Source organism: Capricornis sumatraensis, chromosome 21 (genome assembly GCF_032405125.1).
Source record: "Capricornis sumatraensis isolate serow.1 chromosome 21, serow.2, whole genome shotgun sequence".
Taxonomy (NCBI): Eukaryota; Metazoa; Chordata; class Mammalia; order Artiodactyla; family Bovidae; genus Capricornis; species Capricornis sumatraensis.
The window spans coordinates 27,631,369-27,649,609 of NC_091089.1; the positions used below are offsets into that span (position 1 = coordinate 27,631,369).

Below are 18,241 nucleotides of genomic sequence, written 5' to 3' on the forward strand. Positions count from 1 at the left end.
TTCAGGATGGGGAACACGTGTATACCTGTGGCGGATTCATGTTGATGTATGACAAAACCAATACAATATTGTAATTAACCTCCAATTAAAATAAATAAATTTTTATTTTTTATTAATAAAAAAAAAGATTGCCAGGAGAAATATCAATAACCTCAGATATGCAGATGACACCACTCTTATGGCAAAAAGTGAAGAGGAACTAAAAAGCTTCTTGATGACGGTGAGAGAGGAGAGTGAAAAAGTTGGCTTAAAACTCAACATTCAGAAAATGAAGATCATGGCATCTGGTCCCATCACTTCATGGGAAATAGATGGGGAAACAGTGGCTGACTTTATTTTGGGGGGCTCCAAAATCACTGCAGATAGTGATTGCAGCCATGAAATTAAAAGACACTCCTTAGAAGGAAAGTTGTGACCAACCTAGATAGCATATTGAAAAGCAGAGACGTTACTTTGCCAACAAAGGTCTGTCTAGTCAAGGCTATGGTTTTTCCAGTAGTCATGTATGGTTGTGAGAGTTGGACTGTGAAGAAAGCTGAGCACTGAAGAATTGATGCTTTTGAACTGTGGTGTTGGAGAAGACTCTTGAGAGTCCCTTGGACTGCAAGATGATCCAACCATTCCATTCTAAAGGAGATCAGTCCTGGGTGTTCATTGGAAGGACTGATGCTAAAGCTGAAACTCCAATACTTTGGCCACCTCATGCAAAGAGTTGACTCATTGGAAAAGACCCTGGTGCTGGGAGGGATTGGGGGCAGGAGGGGAAGGGGACAACAGCGGATGAGATGGCTGGATGGCATCACTGACTCGATGGATGTGAGTCTGAGTGAACTCCGGGAGTTAGTGATGGACAGGGAGGCCTGGCGTGCTGTGATTCATGGGGTCGTGAAGAGTCGGACACGACTGAGAGACTGAACTGAACTATACAGTCAGTGTTCCACAGGCACTTTGATTATTTCTCTGTCTCCAGTACTACTAGTTTATTCATTTGAAATGCAGTTGAGTTCATCTGTTTCCATTTGCATTCAGTTTTTGTTTAATTTCTTGTTAATTTTATTATTTTTATTTTTACTATGTAGACCATTAGCCCACTTTCTAACAGTCGAAACTCTCTAGCATGGTTTCCTCCCCGAGGTGTCACTTGCCCTCATGTCCCTTCCCCCAGGTTCCTCACTCCCCTCCCTCCTGGAAGTAACCAGTTTCGTTGTTTTCTGGTTTATTTTTCTTATGTTGCTTTATAAGAAAAGGCAGAAATATATGTATACTAACTTTTCCTTCTTTCTTAAACAAGATGGTGGTATACCTTATACATTAAACTTAGTCTATTCTGGAAGTCATTCCATACAACAGTCCTCTTTCTTTCTCACATAATATCAGTTCATGTGTGTACCATAGTTTATTCAATCAGTTGTTGATGTTTGGGCATTTAAATCGATTCCAATATTTTACAAATACAAATAATGCTATAATCAATAACCTTGAACATGTGTACTTTCATACTGTTGGAGAAGTATCTTTGGGGTAAATTCCTAAAAGTAGCATTGCTGAGTGGAAGGATAAATGCATGAATAGTTTGGTTAAATATTGCTGAAGTCCCTGCCCCTGGGCTTGTACTATGTTGCATTTCCACCAGCTATGAACTAGAGTGCCTATTTCCCCATAGCTTTACCAACTGAGTGCAGTGTCAAGCTTCTGAATATTTATCAGTATTCTAGGTAAGAAATGGTATCTCAGTGTAATTGTAGTTGACATTTCTCTGGTTGTGAGAGAAGTTGAACAGCTTTTCATAGATGTATGCATCTTTTTAGTGGGCTGATTTTTCATGACATTTCTGTTTTTCTGGAGGGTTTGGGGTCATTTTTAAAGAGCTGCTTATGTATTAGGGATATTAGTTCCTTTTCTGTGATATACACTGGAAATATTTTCTCTCAGTCTGTTACTTGACTTTTGACTTTGATTCTCTTTTCCCTTTCTATCCAAAAACTTTGAGTTTTTGGAATAACCACAAGTGAGGGCTATTGTTTATCAGATCTCAAAATGTATGATAAGGATATAGAAATTAAAACAACATTGTTATGATGTGAAAATAGGCAGAAAGGTCATTAGGAAAAAGTATCTATGCATTTGGATGTATGTGTTTTATAAATTTAATATATGGTAAATGTGGCACTTCAAATTTGAGATGAAAGGGATGGTTATTTGGAAATGTACTGGACACTAAGTTAGCTATTTAAAAAGTTAAAGCCCTATCTTAAATAATCCAAAGAAATTTTATGTAAATAAGATAAATATTTAATAAATGAAACCATCAAAATAGCAGAAGAAAATATTGGTTAATGATATCAGCATTTCTCAACCTCAGCAATCGTGAAAATTGGACTGGATGAATCTTTGCTGTGGGGGCTGTCCTGTGCCTTGTAAGCCTTTTTAGCACCATTCTTCGTCTCTGCCCACTAGATGTAAACAGCACCGTCACAGTCACAGCAATCTGGAACGTCAGGTCACCCAGGGAGGTGGGGAGGGGACAGAAGCGCAGCTCAATGGCAACCGCTGATCTGCATCTACTCAGCAAGAAGGAGCGTAACACCAAGAATGAACTCTCAAAGGAAATCTTTTAAAATGTTTGCTACATTAAAAAACAAAACAACTAATACTTAAGCCATAGAATTGAAATTCAGGCAACATATTAGGAAATATATAGCATAAAAGACATTCACCTTGCATAAAAAGCTGTCAGTAAGATGACCATCACAGGGCTTCCATGGTGGTCCAGGGGTTAAGAGTCCGTCTGCTGAAGTAGGGGACACAGGTTCATCCCTGGTCTGGGAAGAGACGTGTGCCTTGGAACAGCTAAGCCTGGTGCACAACTGCTAAGCCCAAATGTCTCAATTACTGGAGCCCATGCTCCAGCAACAAAAGAAGCCACCAAAACGAGGAGCCCAAGCACCACAACAAAGAGTAGCCCCTGCTCACTGCAACTAGAGAAAGCCCGGGCACAGCAGCCAAGACCCAGTGCAACCATGAATAGATATATAAATCTTAAAAAGAAAAGACAACCATCACAATAGAAAAAATGGGTCAGGGACACAAAAAGACAGTTCACAAAAGAAAAGCTCTAAATAGCCTGATAAATATCAAAAAAATTTTACAAGCATAAATAAATGCAGGTTGCATGCATTACGTTTAATACTGGTAAGCATTAGTCAGCATGCGTATGGGGAAACAACCTCATAAAGAAGAAATATGAATATGTGTAACACTCCTGATTTAGCACACACACACACATAATACACCTGAAGTATTGGGCTGGCCAAAAAGTTAATTTGGGTTTTTCATTACATCTTACAGAAAAACCTGAACAAACTTTTTGGCCAACCCAATACAGTGGGCAACACATATTAGACCTTTCAAATATATATACACAGCTTTGTTCATGCATTCTGTTTCTGAGACTTTATCCTAAGGAAATAAAGTATAAAATGTTTGCAGTACTATTTATAATTGTTAAAAATTGGGAAATCCCATCTGCCTAACAGTAGGGAATTGGTCAAATAAATTAAGGCATAACCATATATAATGGAATATGTTCAGTATTAATATTAATGGAGTATATGCACAGGAAAATAGACAAATTACAGTGAGAAGCAGAGCAGTAAAATTGTATATGTATTAATATATATCCCTGAGATAGACTAATATACTTGTTTCTTTTTGTAGAAAAGGAATTTAAATTTTTGAGTTTGAGTGGTGCAATAAGCATAGTAATATTAGTTTTGCTTAAAACATCACTCAAGAATTTTTAACTTTTATATTAAAATAGAGTTGATTAACAATTTTGTGTTACTTTTAAGTGTACAGCAAAGTGATTAAGTTGTACATATACATGCTATCTCTTTTTTAAGTTCTTTTCCCACTTAGGTTATTGCAGAACATTGAGCTGAGTTCCCTGTGGTAGTAGGTCCTTGTTGGTTACCCATGTTCAATACAGCAGTGTACACATGTCAGTCTGAACCTCCCGACTGACCGACCCCTCACCCCAGCCCTTCCCTGCTGGTAACCATAAGTTCTTTCTTTAAGTCTGTTTCTGTGTTATAAATAAGTTCATTTGTGTCAGCTTTTTTTTAGATTCCACATATAAGCAATATCATATGATAATTTGTCTTTGCTTAATTCACTTAGAATGATAACTTCCAAGTCTATCCATGTTGCTATAAATGGCATTATTTCATTCCTTTTAATGGCTAAGTAGTATTCCAATGTATATATGAACCAGTGTTTGGATTTTTTTAGCCTATGGTTGTTCAGCAGTTAGGTATGACTTTGGTGTTTCATAAGAAGTTGTACTCACATCCTTCTACTCTGCCATCTTTTCTTTCTGTTTTTATAAAATTGTTAACAAGTTATTTTTAGTGACTGGTCAGGTTATAGAATTTGCTCATTTTTATATCTGTATTTTCTAATAATTCTTCCAGTTAATGTGAGTAGTTTGTATAATAAAAGAATAGGAGAAATGAAACATTTCTCAAATCCTTTGTCCCAACTTTAGAAAATTTAATAAAATTAGCAAAACTTTAAAGGTAAAAAAGTAGTAGAATTTTAATACTTTAAAAGGTATTTTCTACTTTTTCTACCTATTAGTATTCATGGAATTCATGGAAGTATTTGTATAATTGAAAAAGATACAGTAATAAAATTAAGGTCTCAAAATAATTATCTACATGGTAGAATACATAGGAAAAGAAACTAGAAAGATGTTTATCAGACCATTAACCATAGTCATCAGGCTCGTGGCTATTTTCTTTATATGTTTTTCTTCTGTATTTCTCGAAATTTTACTAAGGAATACAAAGTACCTTGTTCTTCAGGAAAAAAAGTTTTTAAAAAGTTTTTAAAAGTCTAAAAACTAACATCATCCTGTTATTGTTAACCACAATAGAGAAATGGAGTGTCTAAATTTAGTATTAAAAACAGCATTTTCCTTTGTGCCCACACATCTGTGTCTTAATATCAAGTTTTCTACTTCTCCGTGTGAATAAACTAAGGAAAACCCTGAAATTTTATTTATCCTATTGTAGGTGGCTTCGGGTGAATGCCATGAAGACACCGAAGTTTACAACATCACCCTGTGTACAGGGGATGAACTCACTCTAATGGGCCAGGCAGAAATCCTTTATGCAAAGACTTTCAAGGAGAAGTCACGACTCAACACCATCTTCAAAAAGATTGGGAAACTCAATTCCATCAGCAAGCTGGGAAAAGGCAAAATGCCCTGCCTCATTTGCATGAATCACCGGACCAACGAGAGCATCAGCCTCCCGTTCCAGTGCAAGGGCAGGTTTAGCACCCGAAGCCCCCTGGAGCTTCAAATGCAGGAGGGCGAGCACACCATCCGCAACATCGTGGAGAAAACCAGGCTCCCTGTGAACGTGACTGTGCCCAGCCCACCACCCAGAAACCCGTACGACCTCCACTTCATCCGCGAGGGGCACCGCTACAAGTTTGTGAACATCCAGACCAAGACAGTGGTGGTCTGTTGTGCGCTGCGGAACAACAAGATCCTCCCCATGCACTTCCCTTTGCACTTGGCCGTGCCCAAGTTTAGCCTCCCCGAACACCTGGTAAAGGGAGAGGGATGGCCCGAAACCCTGGTCCATCACTGGCTGGGTATCTGCCAAGAACAGTTCGACATCGATGAGTATTCACGGGCAGTCCGCGACGTGAAAACCGACTGGAACGAGGACTGTAAGAGCCCCAAGAAGGGCCGGTGCGCCGGCCACAACCACGTGCCCAATTCCCTTAGCTACGCTCGCGATGAGCTCACCCAGTCCTTCCACCGGCTCTCGGTCTGTGTGTATGGCAACAATCTCCATGGCAACAGCGAGGTGAACCTCCACGGCTGCAGGGACCTGGGGGGAGAGTGGGCCCCCTTTCCTCACGACATCCTACCCTATCAGGACTCGGGGGACAGCGGGAGCGACTACCTTTTTCCAGAAGCTGGTGAAGAATCTGCGGGCATGGCAGGGAAGTCAGAACTTCCTTATGAAGAGCTGTGGCTGGAGGAAGGCAAGCCCAGCCATCAGCCTCTCACTCGCTCCCTGAGCGAGAAGAGCAGATGCGACCAGTTTCGAGGTTCTGTCCGGTCCAAGTGTGCAACCTCTCCCCTTCCTGTGCCCGGAGCGCTGGGTGCAGCAGTGAAATCTGCAGAGATCGCCCTACCTCCGCCTCCAGTGCCTCCCAAATCCGAAGCTGTAAGTCCTTTCTGTTTTGGGGGTGATGGGCCAGTTCTGTCTCTCTGCTCAGTTCTCTGCTAATTTACTTTCTTTCTTAAAGAAAGGAAAACTCCCCAATGCAAGGTGATCAGAATGAGCAATTTGCTGAATTTGGAGTGAAATAGAAATACTTGGTAGATTTTTTTTTTTACCAGTTGGGAGTTAGAATTTTACTTTATGTTTGATGAGAAATGTGTGTATGTGTGTGTTGCTCAGTCATGTCTGATTCTTTGCGACCCCATGGAGTGTATAGCCCACCAGGCTCCTCTGTCCATGGGATTTCCCAGGCAAAAATACTGGAGTGGGTTGCCACTTCCTCTTCCAGGGGAATCTTCCCAAGAAACTCAAGAGAATTTTATTAGGAGAGGTTTAAACATGCTGCCTGGAGTACAGATAATAGGGAGGAGAGGGCAGAAGGCTGAGCAGAGAAAAGATATGAACTTGGTAACAGGTATGGAATGATGACGCCCTGAGCTCCAGCCGTCGGTAGCAGCAGATGGCAGGGAGAAGTGAGCTGCTTGGGAACATTTCAGAGATGCAACTGGCAGTATTACTGATAAATTGGGCAGGAGTAGTGAAGGAGAGAAATCAGGAGACGCTCTGAGATGTGTAGCCTGAGCAGCAGAGTGGATATTAGCACCAGTTAGACTGAAGGAATAGATTTATTTGGTGGGGGAGAAGGATCAAGAGTCGTCTGTCAGCATCATTTGTAACTCTCTCTTCAAAGTTACATTGAGATCAGAGTGTCATGGATGTGCTCACACACACACATTGAGATCCGAGCATCATGGGTATGCTCATGCATACACATTGAGATCAAAGCATCATGGGTGTGCTCACTCACACACATTGAGATCAAAGCATCATGGGTGTGCTCACTCACACACATTGAGATCAAATCATCATGGGTGTGCTCACACACACGCATTGAGATGCAAGCATCTGGGTGTGCTCACATACATGCATTGAGATCAGAGCATCATGGATGTGCACACACACTGACATCAGAGCATCATGGGTGTGCTCATGCACATCAGAGCGTCTTGAGTGTCCTCACCCACACTCATTGAGCTCAGAGCAGAACCAGGCCCAACATGGTTTTGTTCACCACCTCAAACACAGCTCACTCAGAACTTGAGAAGGCATCTGTCAAATTGTGATGGAAAAAGATATATAGGAGAGGAGAAAGGGCCTCTGTTTTGACCATGTTTTTGATTGACAGGCACTCTGAACCTTGCCTCACTTTTTTTTATCATGAATTTCATTATATCTGAAGGGAAAAAGTGCTCAAGGCATTAGATATAATTCTGTTCATTTATTTGATAGTATCTATGGCAGTGGTTTCCTTTTTTTCTTTCTCTAGCAAAATCTTTCTTTTATAAAGGAAAACTTATATGAATCACAATAAATAGAAGAATTACAGTCAAAACCCATATGACTGAAGGACAGATTGGAGGGCTCGGGTTCTCCCCATAGTCCTGTCCACTCTGCTCCCACCAGGTGGCCTCAGGGCACCTCTCTGGAAGCACTGGGCTGTGCAAAGCTTTGCTTCAAACCATGGAGTTACTGGGCCACATACTACACATGCTAGAAGCATCACCATCAGTAACCCCAGAAATAATGATTTTGGACTCCAGTAGCTTTCCCTTTTGGAGAAGGCAATGGCAGCCCACTCCAGTACTCTCGCCTGGAAAATCCCATGGACGGAGGAGCCTGGTAGGCTGCAGTCCATGGGGTCGCTGAGAGTCGGGCACGACTGAACAACTTCACTTTCACTTTTCACTTTCATGCATTGGAGAAGGAAATGGCAACCCACTCCAGTGTTCTTGCCTGGAGAATCTCAAGGACGGGGAGCCTGATGAGCTGCCGTCTATGGAGTCACACAGAGTCGGACACGACTGAAGCGACTTAGCAGCAGCAGCAGCAGCTTTCCCTTTTGTAGGGAAGGTAACAGGTGAAAAGAGAGGACAACTGTGGAGGTTAAAATGTGGGAGGTCATGTAGAGGAGAGTTCAGAGAACAGTTTCTGGTTGGGCAGGAGAAGCCTTCATGGAGATCATGGCATTTCAGATGAGCTGAGGGTGTACATGTGAATGGGAAGAGCAGAGAGATGAGAAGGAAGGGTGTTCCAGACAGAAGGACCTGAGCAGAGGCAGGGGCAGATGAGAAAAACGCAGTTCTGCTGAGCAGGCGAAGTAGGGCTGAAGAGGGGGCGGTGAAGGGCAATGGCAGCCGCAAGGCTGGGCCAGGTCACAGACGGCCCTGGACACCAGGTAGCACTTTGTGCCAGAGCTGTCCAGGCAGAGCCCTCACCGCTGCAAAGCTTTCACCTCCAGCTGTTTGCTCAGGACATCAAAACGCTCCAGAAATTGCAGGTCTGCACGTTCCCCCCCTCTTTACAATCTTCCAGGGTCACTCAGCAATAATCAATCTGCCTGCCAATGCAGAAGACACAGTAGACTCGAGTTCGATCCCTGGGTCAAGAAGCTCCCCTGGAGGAGAAAATAGCAACCCATTCCAGTATTCTTGCCTGGAAAATTCCATGGACAGAGGACCCTGGCAGGCTACAGCCGATAGGGTCTCAAAGAGTCAGACATGACTAGCACGCACGTACTAAGGCACAAGCCCAGAGATCCCTGTACCCAGAAGTGGGTGTGGAATATTTGGGGGACTTCTTGGTGGAGTCAGAGTCCTTGGTTCTTTTACTCATGTCAGATGGTGTTCCTCAAAAAAACAGATCAGAGGTAAGGGGAGATAAGTAAGAGGTGAAGTGCTCTTAGCAAGTACTTTAGGCAGTTACAGGACTGGCTCAGCCCAGCTATATATTTGATGTTGCTTGAAGCTAGAGTCTTTCTCTTCAACGGGACCGTGAGCACGTGAACTTTTCCTGTAGAACTCTGCTCCCACCTGGCACATAATGGGGAGTCCTGTTTGTTGACTGACTGGTTGACTCATCCAGTATGGTCACACCCAGTTATTTATGTAACCAAATCTTGAGGTAGGAAACTGGCGATGCTTGTTTTCACTGTGGCTAATGGAAGATGAGTAAGAGCATAAATATTAAGAGGCCCTATCTTGACCTTGGTGCTAAAAGAAAAATGTTAAGAGTTAAATTTGAAACTGAAAGCAAATCTCACAGCAGAATGAAACATGTGGTACTCCAGTCTAAGCTGTAATTTCTTATGGCACAAGAGAACCTTCTTAGAACATATTCAGTGTTTATAGAATGCTCCAGTCATAAAGACTTTTTATAAACACCTGAAATTACTTTGTTTTCCTTTTTTTAAGAATCAGGCATTTTGAATGAAGTCATATATTTTATTGGTTCTGTGGCCATGAAACAAGTTTTCCAGTTTCAGGACATGCGTGGGATCCAGAGAATGTCACGACTGTTAGATGTGGCTTCAACTTGTCGTTTTCAAAAGAGATCTTTAATGGGGCATAAATTCAAGTGCTCCCACAGAATTAAATAAAACTCCTTTGGATAGTGACAGTGGGGTGGATCCAGGAAGAGAGATGGGCCATGTGTCTCACAGCTATCCTTCCAATAATTAAAGATGGTAATAAGCTTTGCTGTGAGGCCATTTTCAAGTAAGGCGTTATCTGGGAAAGTGACAAATCCCATCAGGTCTTCAGCAACAGAAGATACTGGAGTAACAGAGTCAAAGAAGGCATATCTTTCTTATAAAAAGAAACAAAGCTGGTAATTGGTGAATGAATTCTTCTTGGCAACAGTCCATGGCCTGGTCTTACTAGGATCTACAGGGACAATGGCTCACTGCAGGGTGTGTGAGCCTGTGCCTTTTCTTCTGTTCTTCACCACCTGCTTCAGGGTCCTTTGTTGTTTAGTCACCATGTCCAACTCTTGCGACCCCATGGACTATAGCCCACCAGGCTTCTCTGTCCATGGAATTCTCTAGGCAAAAATACCGGAGTATGTTGCCAGGGTCCTTTGTTGTTTAGCTATGTCCAACTCTTGCGACCCCGTGGACTGTAGCCCACCAGGCTTCTCTGTCCATGGAATTCTCCAGGAAAAAATACTGGAGTGTGTTGCCATTTCCTTTTCCGGGGGATTTTCCCAACCCAAGTCTCTTGCGTTGATGGTAGACTTTTTACCAACTGAGCCACCAGGGAAGCCCCCTGAGTTATAGCAAATATCTGGGCTATTTCTCCACATTTTGATGGTCTTTGTTTCTGTAAAAAATTCTGAAAAAGATTTTCTCCTTCAACAGTAACACTTGCTGTGTTTCCAACAGTGAGCTGCAGTTCCATCATCATCCAAGTTAATGCTTGACCATTTTCCTGCCCATATTCTGCAATGGAAAACTAGGCTGTGGGGCCAAAGAGAAAATCCTCAATGTGTGTGTGGGGGGGCGGGGGGGAGAGGGGGGGAATCAGTTTAGCCCCGTTAATATACTTTGTACTTGATGTGGCTACTTAGAATTATGCTCTAGTCCAGCAGTTCCCAACCTTTTTGATACCAGGGACTGGATTTCATGGAGAACAATTTTCCCACAGACCGGGGCTGGTTTCTGTTTCACCCACCACTCCCCTGCTGTACAGCCAGATTCTTGCTCTAGCCTGTATCTTTGTAATGATCGTCAAATACAGAGGTTTTTCTCTTTAAGTGATCCATGGCCTGTGGGTTAGAGACCCTTGTAATCTTTATAATGATTGTTGAATACAAAGGTTTTCTTCTTTAAGCACAAAATCCTGTGGCTTATCTTTCCCAAGAATAAGAGTCTTTTCCCTTCCCTAACTGGAACATCCGAGGAGCCAACTGGAGCCGATGTTCCTAACTGGAACATCCTGGAGCTTCTGGTTCCAGGCACAGAAGAGATGCGGCCACTTCTGTCCTTTCAAATTGCTACAGACAAGCCCAAGCTGGGGGCCTGCCCAGCTCACTGAGGGGTGGCATTTTCATTTTTTAAAATTGTGCCAAGTGCCCTCAAATCAGAATGACCTGCCAGTTCCACTTAAGTGGGTTATCCTTAATTGGTTCCTATGTTCTAAACATATCCTCTTATTTCATAACATTGTGGCCCTTATTCCATTATTTTAATTTTCTGACTGTTGGCTGATAATGTCTAAAGTATTTACCCAGATACACTCTATAAGTGACAGTCTTCAAGAGCTGTCTTTTTTTAAACTTCTTTGGAAGATGCCATTTTGGAGAGCAATGATGAGAAAGCTTGACACTGCTTGAAATTCTAGAAATAGAATGTTTGACTCTCAGACTATTCTGGTTTATCTGATGAATCACAAATCAGTATCAAAACTACAGAATTACAACTTGTCTCTAGCTACCTGTGCAATAGTATCAAACCTGAGGACCCCAGAACCCAGGGGTTAATTAACATCCTCTTCCTGTCTTTAGTAGTAGGAGAAAAAAAAAAAAGTGCATTCACTCTTGGTTGGATGTTAACATTACAGTGATTCCTAAGATTCATGAAAGGAAAATCCAAAAAGGAGCTCTAGGTTATAAACCACTTGTTTAAAACAAGTTTTACTGCAGTATGGATGGAGAATTCGTTAACCATTGGGATGGCCCCCTTGACATACGAGAGGCAGGATATGAGGATTGAGTCATAAGATGGATTGGTAGCATACATCCACTGTTACAAGATTTAAGTTCATTGTAAATAAAGTTCCTGTAATAGAGCACACTGTTACTGATGCTTGAGGAAAATAAGACAGAAAGGATGAATTTAATCCAGATTCCACACTGGACTGAGTTCAGTAGGTGCTTGAAAAGACTGACTGGCTGCACAGAGGTGATTTGGAGCACCTGAATCTGCTTCAAACAGGCTGAGCACCTGGATGAGAAGGTGGAAGGAGACACCAAGGGCCCTGAGTTTTCATTTCCCCTCCCAGTGGGATTTCTCCAGAAGCAGCGTGATCTGCCATGCTGTGTGGTAGATGTTAGAGGCACAACGCGTCACATCTAAGAGCACACGTAGCTTTTCATCCTCCCCCTGCCCCTTAGTGTCTCATACCTTGGGCACAATGTTTCACTTCCTGAGTAAGGCCCTGCAAGACTTAATAATGACATCTTCATTGCATTACTGTATTGTGCAAAGTACTTGGCAGTATTCCCTGGCACGTGGTAAGTATTCAGTAAATAGTAGCAATACCTCGACAGGAGATGAATTCTTTTTTTAGGGTCAGATAGAAAATAAGTTTTTGGAGGTTATTTTCCCCTGTCCTTCCTTACCTAAGGTATAAAGGCGCCCCAGAGAGTCATGGAAACTGATGGGGACAAGGACATCTACCTCCACAGCCAGGGCAGCAGAGAGTCCTGGCACCCAGACAGGGTACAGCCATCCCTGCCTTCCCCAAGTGCCTGTGAGTTTCATTTTCCTAGTTTTTAAAGATATCCCAGGAACTTAACTGGGTTTAAAAGTAACAAAACCTTTTCATCTGAGTTTTAAAATTCTGCTTGATAAGCTATATGTTACAGTTCTCTAGCTGTGGAGCCAAAATTGTAATTGTCATAAACCAAGAACTACAGAAATGCTCGGCAACCTATGGACCCCAATAATATGTAATCCTTTCATGGGGGATCTGGGGACTTTGTAGAACTAGAGAGTATCTATAAAAATGCCACATGTGGTTCCAAGGCTCCAAATGCACATCAAGAAACTCAAATTCCTAGTAAAACCTCTGTAGAAATATTAAAGCTGAGAAGTTGCCTTGGCTGATTTCATTAGGCATGGGTAGGGCTGGGTCATGGTGTTACCAGATGTCACAGCAGGATGTGGCCACCCTACAGAATGAGGGCCCTCACACAACTACCTAAATTAAGGGGGAAACCCTAAAATATATTGTTTAAAAGCTGAGAGAAGTGATTTTCAAGAGTTGAGCTGTAAGAATCAATTCTACTCTACAGCCAACAAATACTGAGCAAAGAGGAAACAGGCATGCATACTAAAAACAGCCCCTGCACCAAAAATATTAACCCTACACAGATTACACGAGGATGTTCCCACATAAAAATAGCCCGCCAGGCCCGTGGTAGATAATTATTTCTCCTAAATTCACAGAGTAAGAGAAATATAAATAAAAATGAAGAAACAGAGGAAACACTCCCAATTAAAAGATCAGTAGAATCCCCCTGAAAGAATCAAAATGAAACAAACTCTTCAGTCTAATAGACACCAAGTTAAAAGGAGATAGTGAAAATACTGAAGAAATTAAGAAGAGTTATCAATTGGAATTCAGATTACGGTAAAAATGAACTAGAAGCTATAAAGAGGAGCCAAGAAAAAGTAGAAAACTCATTTAGCTAAAGGCAATGAATAGCAGATTGCATAATGAAGAATGAATAAATATTCTGGAAGATAGAATAATAGAAATCACCCACTCAGAAGAAGCCAAATGAAAAAAACGAAAGCAAAGTAAGACACCTATGGGAAAATATAAAGTGTGCCAATCTACATATAATAGGGATCCCAAAAGGAGAAAAAAGAGAAAGGGGGATTGAAATTTTATTCAGAGAAATTAAGGCTGAAAACTTCTCAAACCTAAAGAAGGAACAGAGATTCAGGTATAGGAGGCATCAGTTCAGTCGTGTCCGACTCTTTGCAGCCCCATGAATTGCAGCACACCAGGCCTCCCTGTCCATCACCAACTCCCGGAGTTCACTCAGACTCACATCCATTGAGTCAGTGATGCCATCCAGCCATCTCATCCTCTGTCGTCCCCTTCTCCTCCTGCCCCCAATCCCTCCCAGCATCAAAGTCAATGAGTCAATTCTTCGCGTAAGATGGCCAAAGTACTGGAGTTTCAGCTTTAGCATTATTCCTTCCAAAGAAATCCCAGGGCTGATCTCCTTCAGAATGGACCAGTTGGATCTCCTTGCAGTCCAAGGGACTCTCAAGAGTCTTCTCCAACACCACAGTTCGAAAGCATCAGTTCTTCGGCACTCAGCTTTCTTCACAGTCCAACTCTCACATCCATACATGACCACAGGAAAAACCATAGCCTTGACTAGATGGACCTTTGTTAGCAAAGTAATGTCTCTGCTTTTGAATATGCTATCTAGGTTGGTCATAACTTTCTTTCCAAGGAGTAAGTGTCTTTTAATTTCATGGCTGCAGTCACCATCTGCAGTGATTTTGGAGCCCAAAAAATAATGTCTGACACTGTTTCCACTGTTTCCCCATCTATATCCCATGAAGTGATGGGACCGGATGCCATGATCTTCGTTTTCTGAATGTTGAGCTTTAAGCCAACTTTTTCACTCTCCTCTTTCACTTTCATCAAGAGGCTTTTTAGCTCCTCTTCACTTTCTGCCATAAGGGTGGTGTCATCTGCATATCTGAGGTTATTGATATTTCTCCCAGCAATCTTGATTCCAGCTTGTGCTTCATCCAGCCCAGCATTACTCATAGGAGGCACAAAGAGTCCCAAATAAAATGAACCCAAACAGATCTACACCAAGATATAATAGAAATGGCAAAAGTTAAAAAGAGGATTCTAAATAGGCAGTAACAGAAAAACAAAAAGTTAATTACAAGGGAACCTCCATTAGTTTATGAGCTGATTTCTCTACAGAAACATTTGCAGGCCAGAGGAAATAGCCACATGGGGGAAATCTGCAACCTAGGATACTCTACCTTGTAAAATTATCATTTAGAATAGAAGACAAAGAATTTCTCAGAGGAATGAAAACTAAAAGAATGTAGCAATATTAAATCTATCCTAAAAGATAGAATGAATGGTCTTCTCTAAATAGAAAAGAAGCAAGAATATATAGGAAAGAGAAAATCACAATTAGAAAAGTAAGTCACTTAAATAAGCCAGTAGACAGATTCTTTTAAAGATCAGGAAGTTTTTGTGAAAGCAGTGACAGCCACAATGAATAGCAAAAGGATATACATGAGTATGTTAAAGAGGACATCAAAATCATAAAATGCGGGGATGAGGAGAGAAATAAAATGTGAATATTTTTAGAATGTGTTTGAGTATATGACTACCAGTCTAAAGCAAGTAGATGTAGGAAGGGGTTAAATTACTTGAAAAACAAGGTAACCACAAATGAGAGCATTCAGTAGATTTACCAAAACCAAAAAGAAGAGAACACAAGCATAATGTAAAAGGAAATCATAAACTACAAAAAGAAAAACAAAAATAAAATACAAAAATCAACTGGAAAATAAGGTTTTACGTGGTAATACATCCATATCTATCAATAACTACTTTAAATGTCACTGGATTAAATGCTTCAATTAGAAGACAAGGGAGGGCTTCTCTGGTGGTCCAGTGGTTGGGAATCCACCTTTCAATGCAAGGGACGTTGGTTTGATGCCTGGTCTAGGAGGATCGCACATGCCACAGAGCAGCTAAGCCCATGAGCCACAGCTACTGAGCCCATGCACTGCAGCTACAGAAACCAATGTGCCTAGGGCCTGTGCTCTGCAACAAGAGAAACCACCGCAGTGAGTAGCCCACATACCACAACTAGAGAAAGCCTGTGTGCAGCAACCGAGACCCATCACAGCCCAACAAAAAGATGGCTGTGGACGGCAACAAGGCAGTGATAGACTGGAATAAAAAATATGAAACTAGAGCCTACAATATGTTCCTTACAAGAGACCCACTCTAAGGCAAAAGACACACATATATTGAAAATGAGGAGGTGGAACAAGATATCTTATGCAAATAGAAATGAAAATGGGGATCACACTATTCATATCAGGCCAAATAGATTTTAAAACAAAGTCCATAAAGAAAGTTAAAGAAGGACACTATATAATGATAAAGCAATCAATACAAGAAGAGTATATTACACTTATCAAACTGTTTGCACCCAGTGTAGGAGTATCCAAATACATAGACAAATACCGAAAGACATAAATTGAGAATTGATGGGAATACAGTAACAGGAGACTTTAACACCCACTCAATCAATAGATAGATCTTCTAGACAGAAAATTAGTAAGGCAGCATAGATCCCAAAGGATACAACAGTTAGATGTAATTGATATTTTCAGGACAGTATTTCCAAAAAAACAATACACATTCTTTTCTAGTATAGTATACAGGGAACATTTTCTAGGATTGACCACATCCTAGGCCACAAAACAAGCCTCAATAAACTTAAAGAGTATAGAAATTATTTCTGATCGTAATATCTAAGCCTTTTCTCAGACCATACCAGATGAAACTAGAAATCGACTACAGAAAAATAAGAAAATTTATTACATGGAGCATGTAATCAACATGCTACTAAAAATCAATGAGTCAACAACAAAATCAAACGGGAAATTTTAAAAATACCTTGAGATAAATGACAATAAAAGCAAAACCAAACAAAATCTGTGGGATACAGCAAAAGCAGTTCTTAGAATAAAATTCATAGTGGTACGTGCCTTTCTTAAAACATAAGAAAATTTTCAAACAACCTAATCTACCACCTAGAAGAATTAGAAAAGGAGCAAAAAAAAACCTAAAGTGAGCAGAAGGAAATAATAAAGATCAGAGAGGAAATAAAAGATTTTTTTAGAAATAGAAAAAAGATCAACAAAACAAAGAGCTGCTTCATTGAAAAATAAACTTGACAAACCTCTGGCCAGGCTCGCCAAGAAGAAAAGAGCAAGGACCCAAATATACAAAATAAGAAATGAAAAAGGAGAAATAACCAATACCAAACAAATTCTAAGAAACCATAAGAGAATACTGTGAAAAATTATATGCCAATAAATTCAGCAACCTAGAAGAAATGGACAAGTTTCTAGAAACATGCAGCCCACCAACACTGAATCAAAAAGAAATACATAATTGGAACAGACCAGTCACTAGAAGTGAAATGACATCTGTAATTTAAAATCTCCCTATAAACAAAAGTCCAGGACCATATGATTTCACATGTGACTTCTACCAAACATACAGAGAAGAACCTATGCTGATCCTTCTCAAACTCTCCCAGAAAACTGAAGTGGAAAGCACACTCCTAAAGACATTCTATGAAGCCACCATCACCCTGATACCAAAGCCAGACAAAGACAGTACCAGAAAAGAAAATTACATGCCATTATCTTTGATGAATATATATGCGAAAATTCTCAACAAAATATTAGCAAACCCCAAATCCAACAACACAAGAAAAGATCATACATCACAAGCCCTTGCAGCACAGCTCAGGAAACCCCCCTGCACTGCAACGAAGCCCTAGCATGCCCAAGCAAAACAAAAAAGATCATAACGCCACAACCAAGTTGGATTCATCCCGGGGTCACAAGGATGGTTCAATGTATGCAAATTAATCAGTGTTGTATACCACATAACAAAATACAAAAACCACGTGGTGACTCAATAGATGCACAAAAGCATTTAATAAAATTTAGCATCCATTCATGATAAAAACTCTTAAACCAAAGTGAGTATAGAAGGAAGATACTTTTCAATATGATAAAAGTTATTTATCCCAATCCCACACCCCATATAATACTCAACTGTGAAAAGCTGAAAGCCTTCCCACTCAATTCTGGAATAAGACAAGGATGCAAACTGTATTCAAGATAGTATTGGAAGTCCTAGCAATAGCAATCGAACAGGAAAAAGAAAGAAAAGATACCCAAATTGGAAAAGAAGAGGTAAAATTGTCATTATATGCAGATGACCTGATACTATATATAGAAAACCCTAAAGACTCCACACAAAAACTACTAGATTGATACATGAATTCAGCAAGGTAGCAGGGTACAAGATGAATATTAAGAAATCTGTTGCATTTCTTTACACTTAACGATGAACTATCAGAAAGGGAATGTAAAAAAAAAAAATCCCTTTTACTTGCATCAAAAAAATAAAATACTTAGCAGTAAACCTGACCAAGGAAGTGAAAGACCTATATGCTGAGAACTATAAAACATTAATAAAGAACAGTGAAGATGATTCAAAGAAACAAAAGGATACTCCCATACTCTTGGATCGGAAGAATTAATATTGTTAAAATGGCCATACTGCCCA

General features: G+C 40.7%; 1 protein-coding gene across 1 annotated transcript in view; it reads left to right on the top strand.

Annotated features, from left to right (window-relative positions):
• Positions 1 to 18,241, top strand: part of GAREM1 (GRB2 associated regulator of MAPK1 subtype 1) — a 232,280-nt gene that overhangs the window by 200,694 nt on the left and 13,345 nt on the right. Inside the window, exon 4 of the mRNA XM_068993892.1 lies at positions 5,076 to 6,248. Within this exon, the coding sequence (XP_068849993.1) occupies positions 5,076 to 6,248 (1,173 nt within the window). The remainder of the gene's footprint in view (positions 1 to 5,075; positions 6,249 to 18,241) is intronic.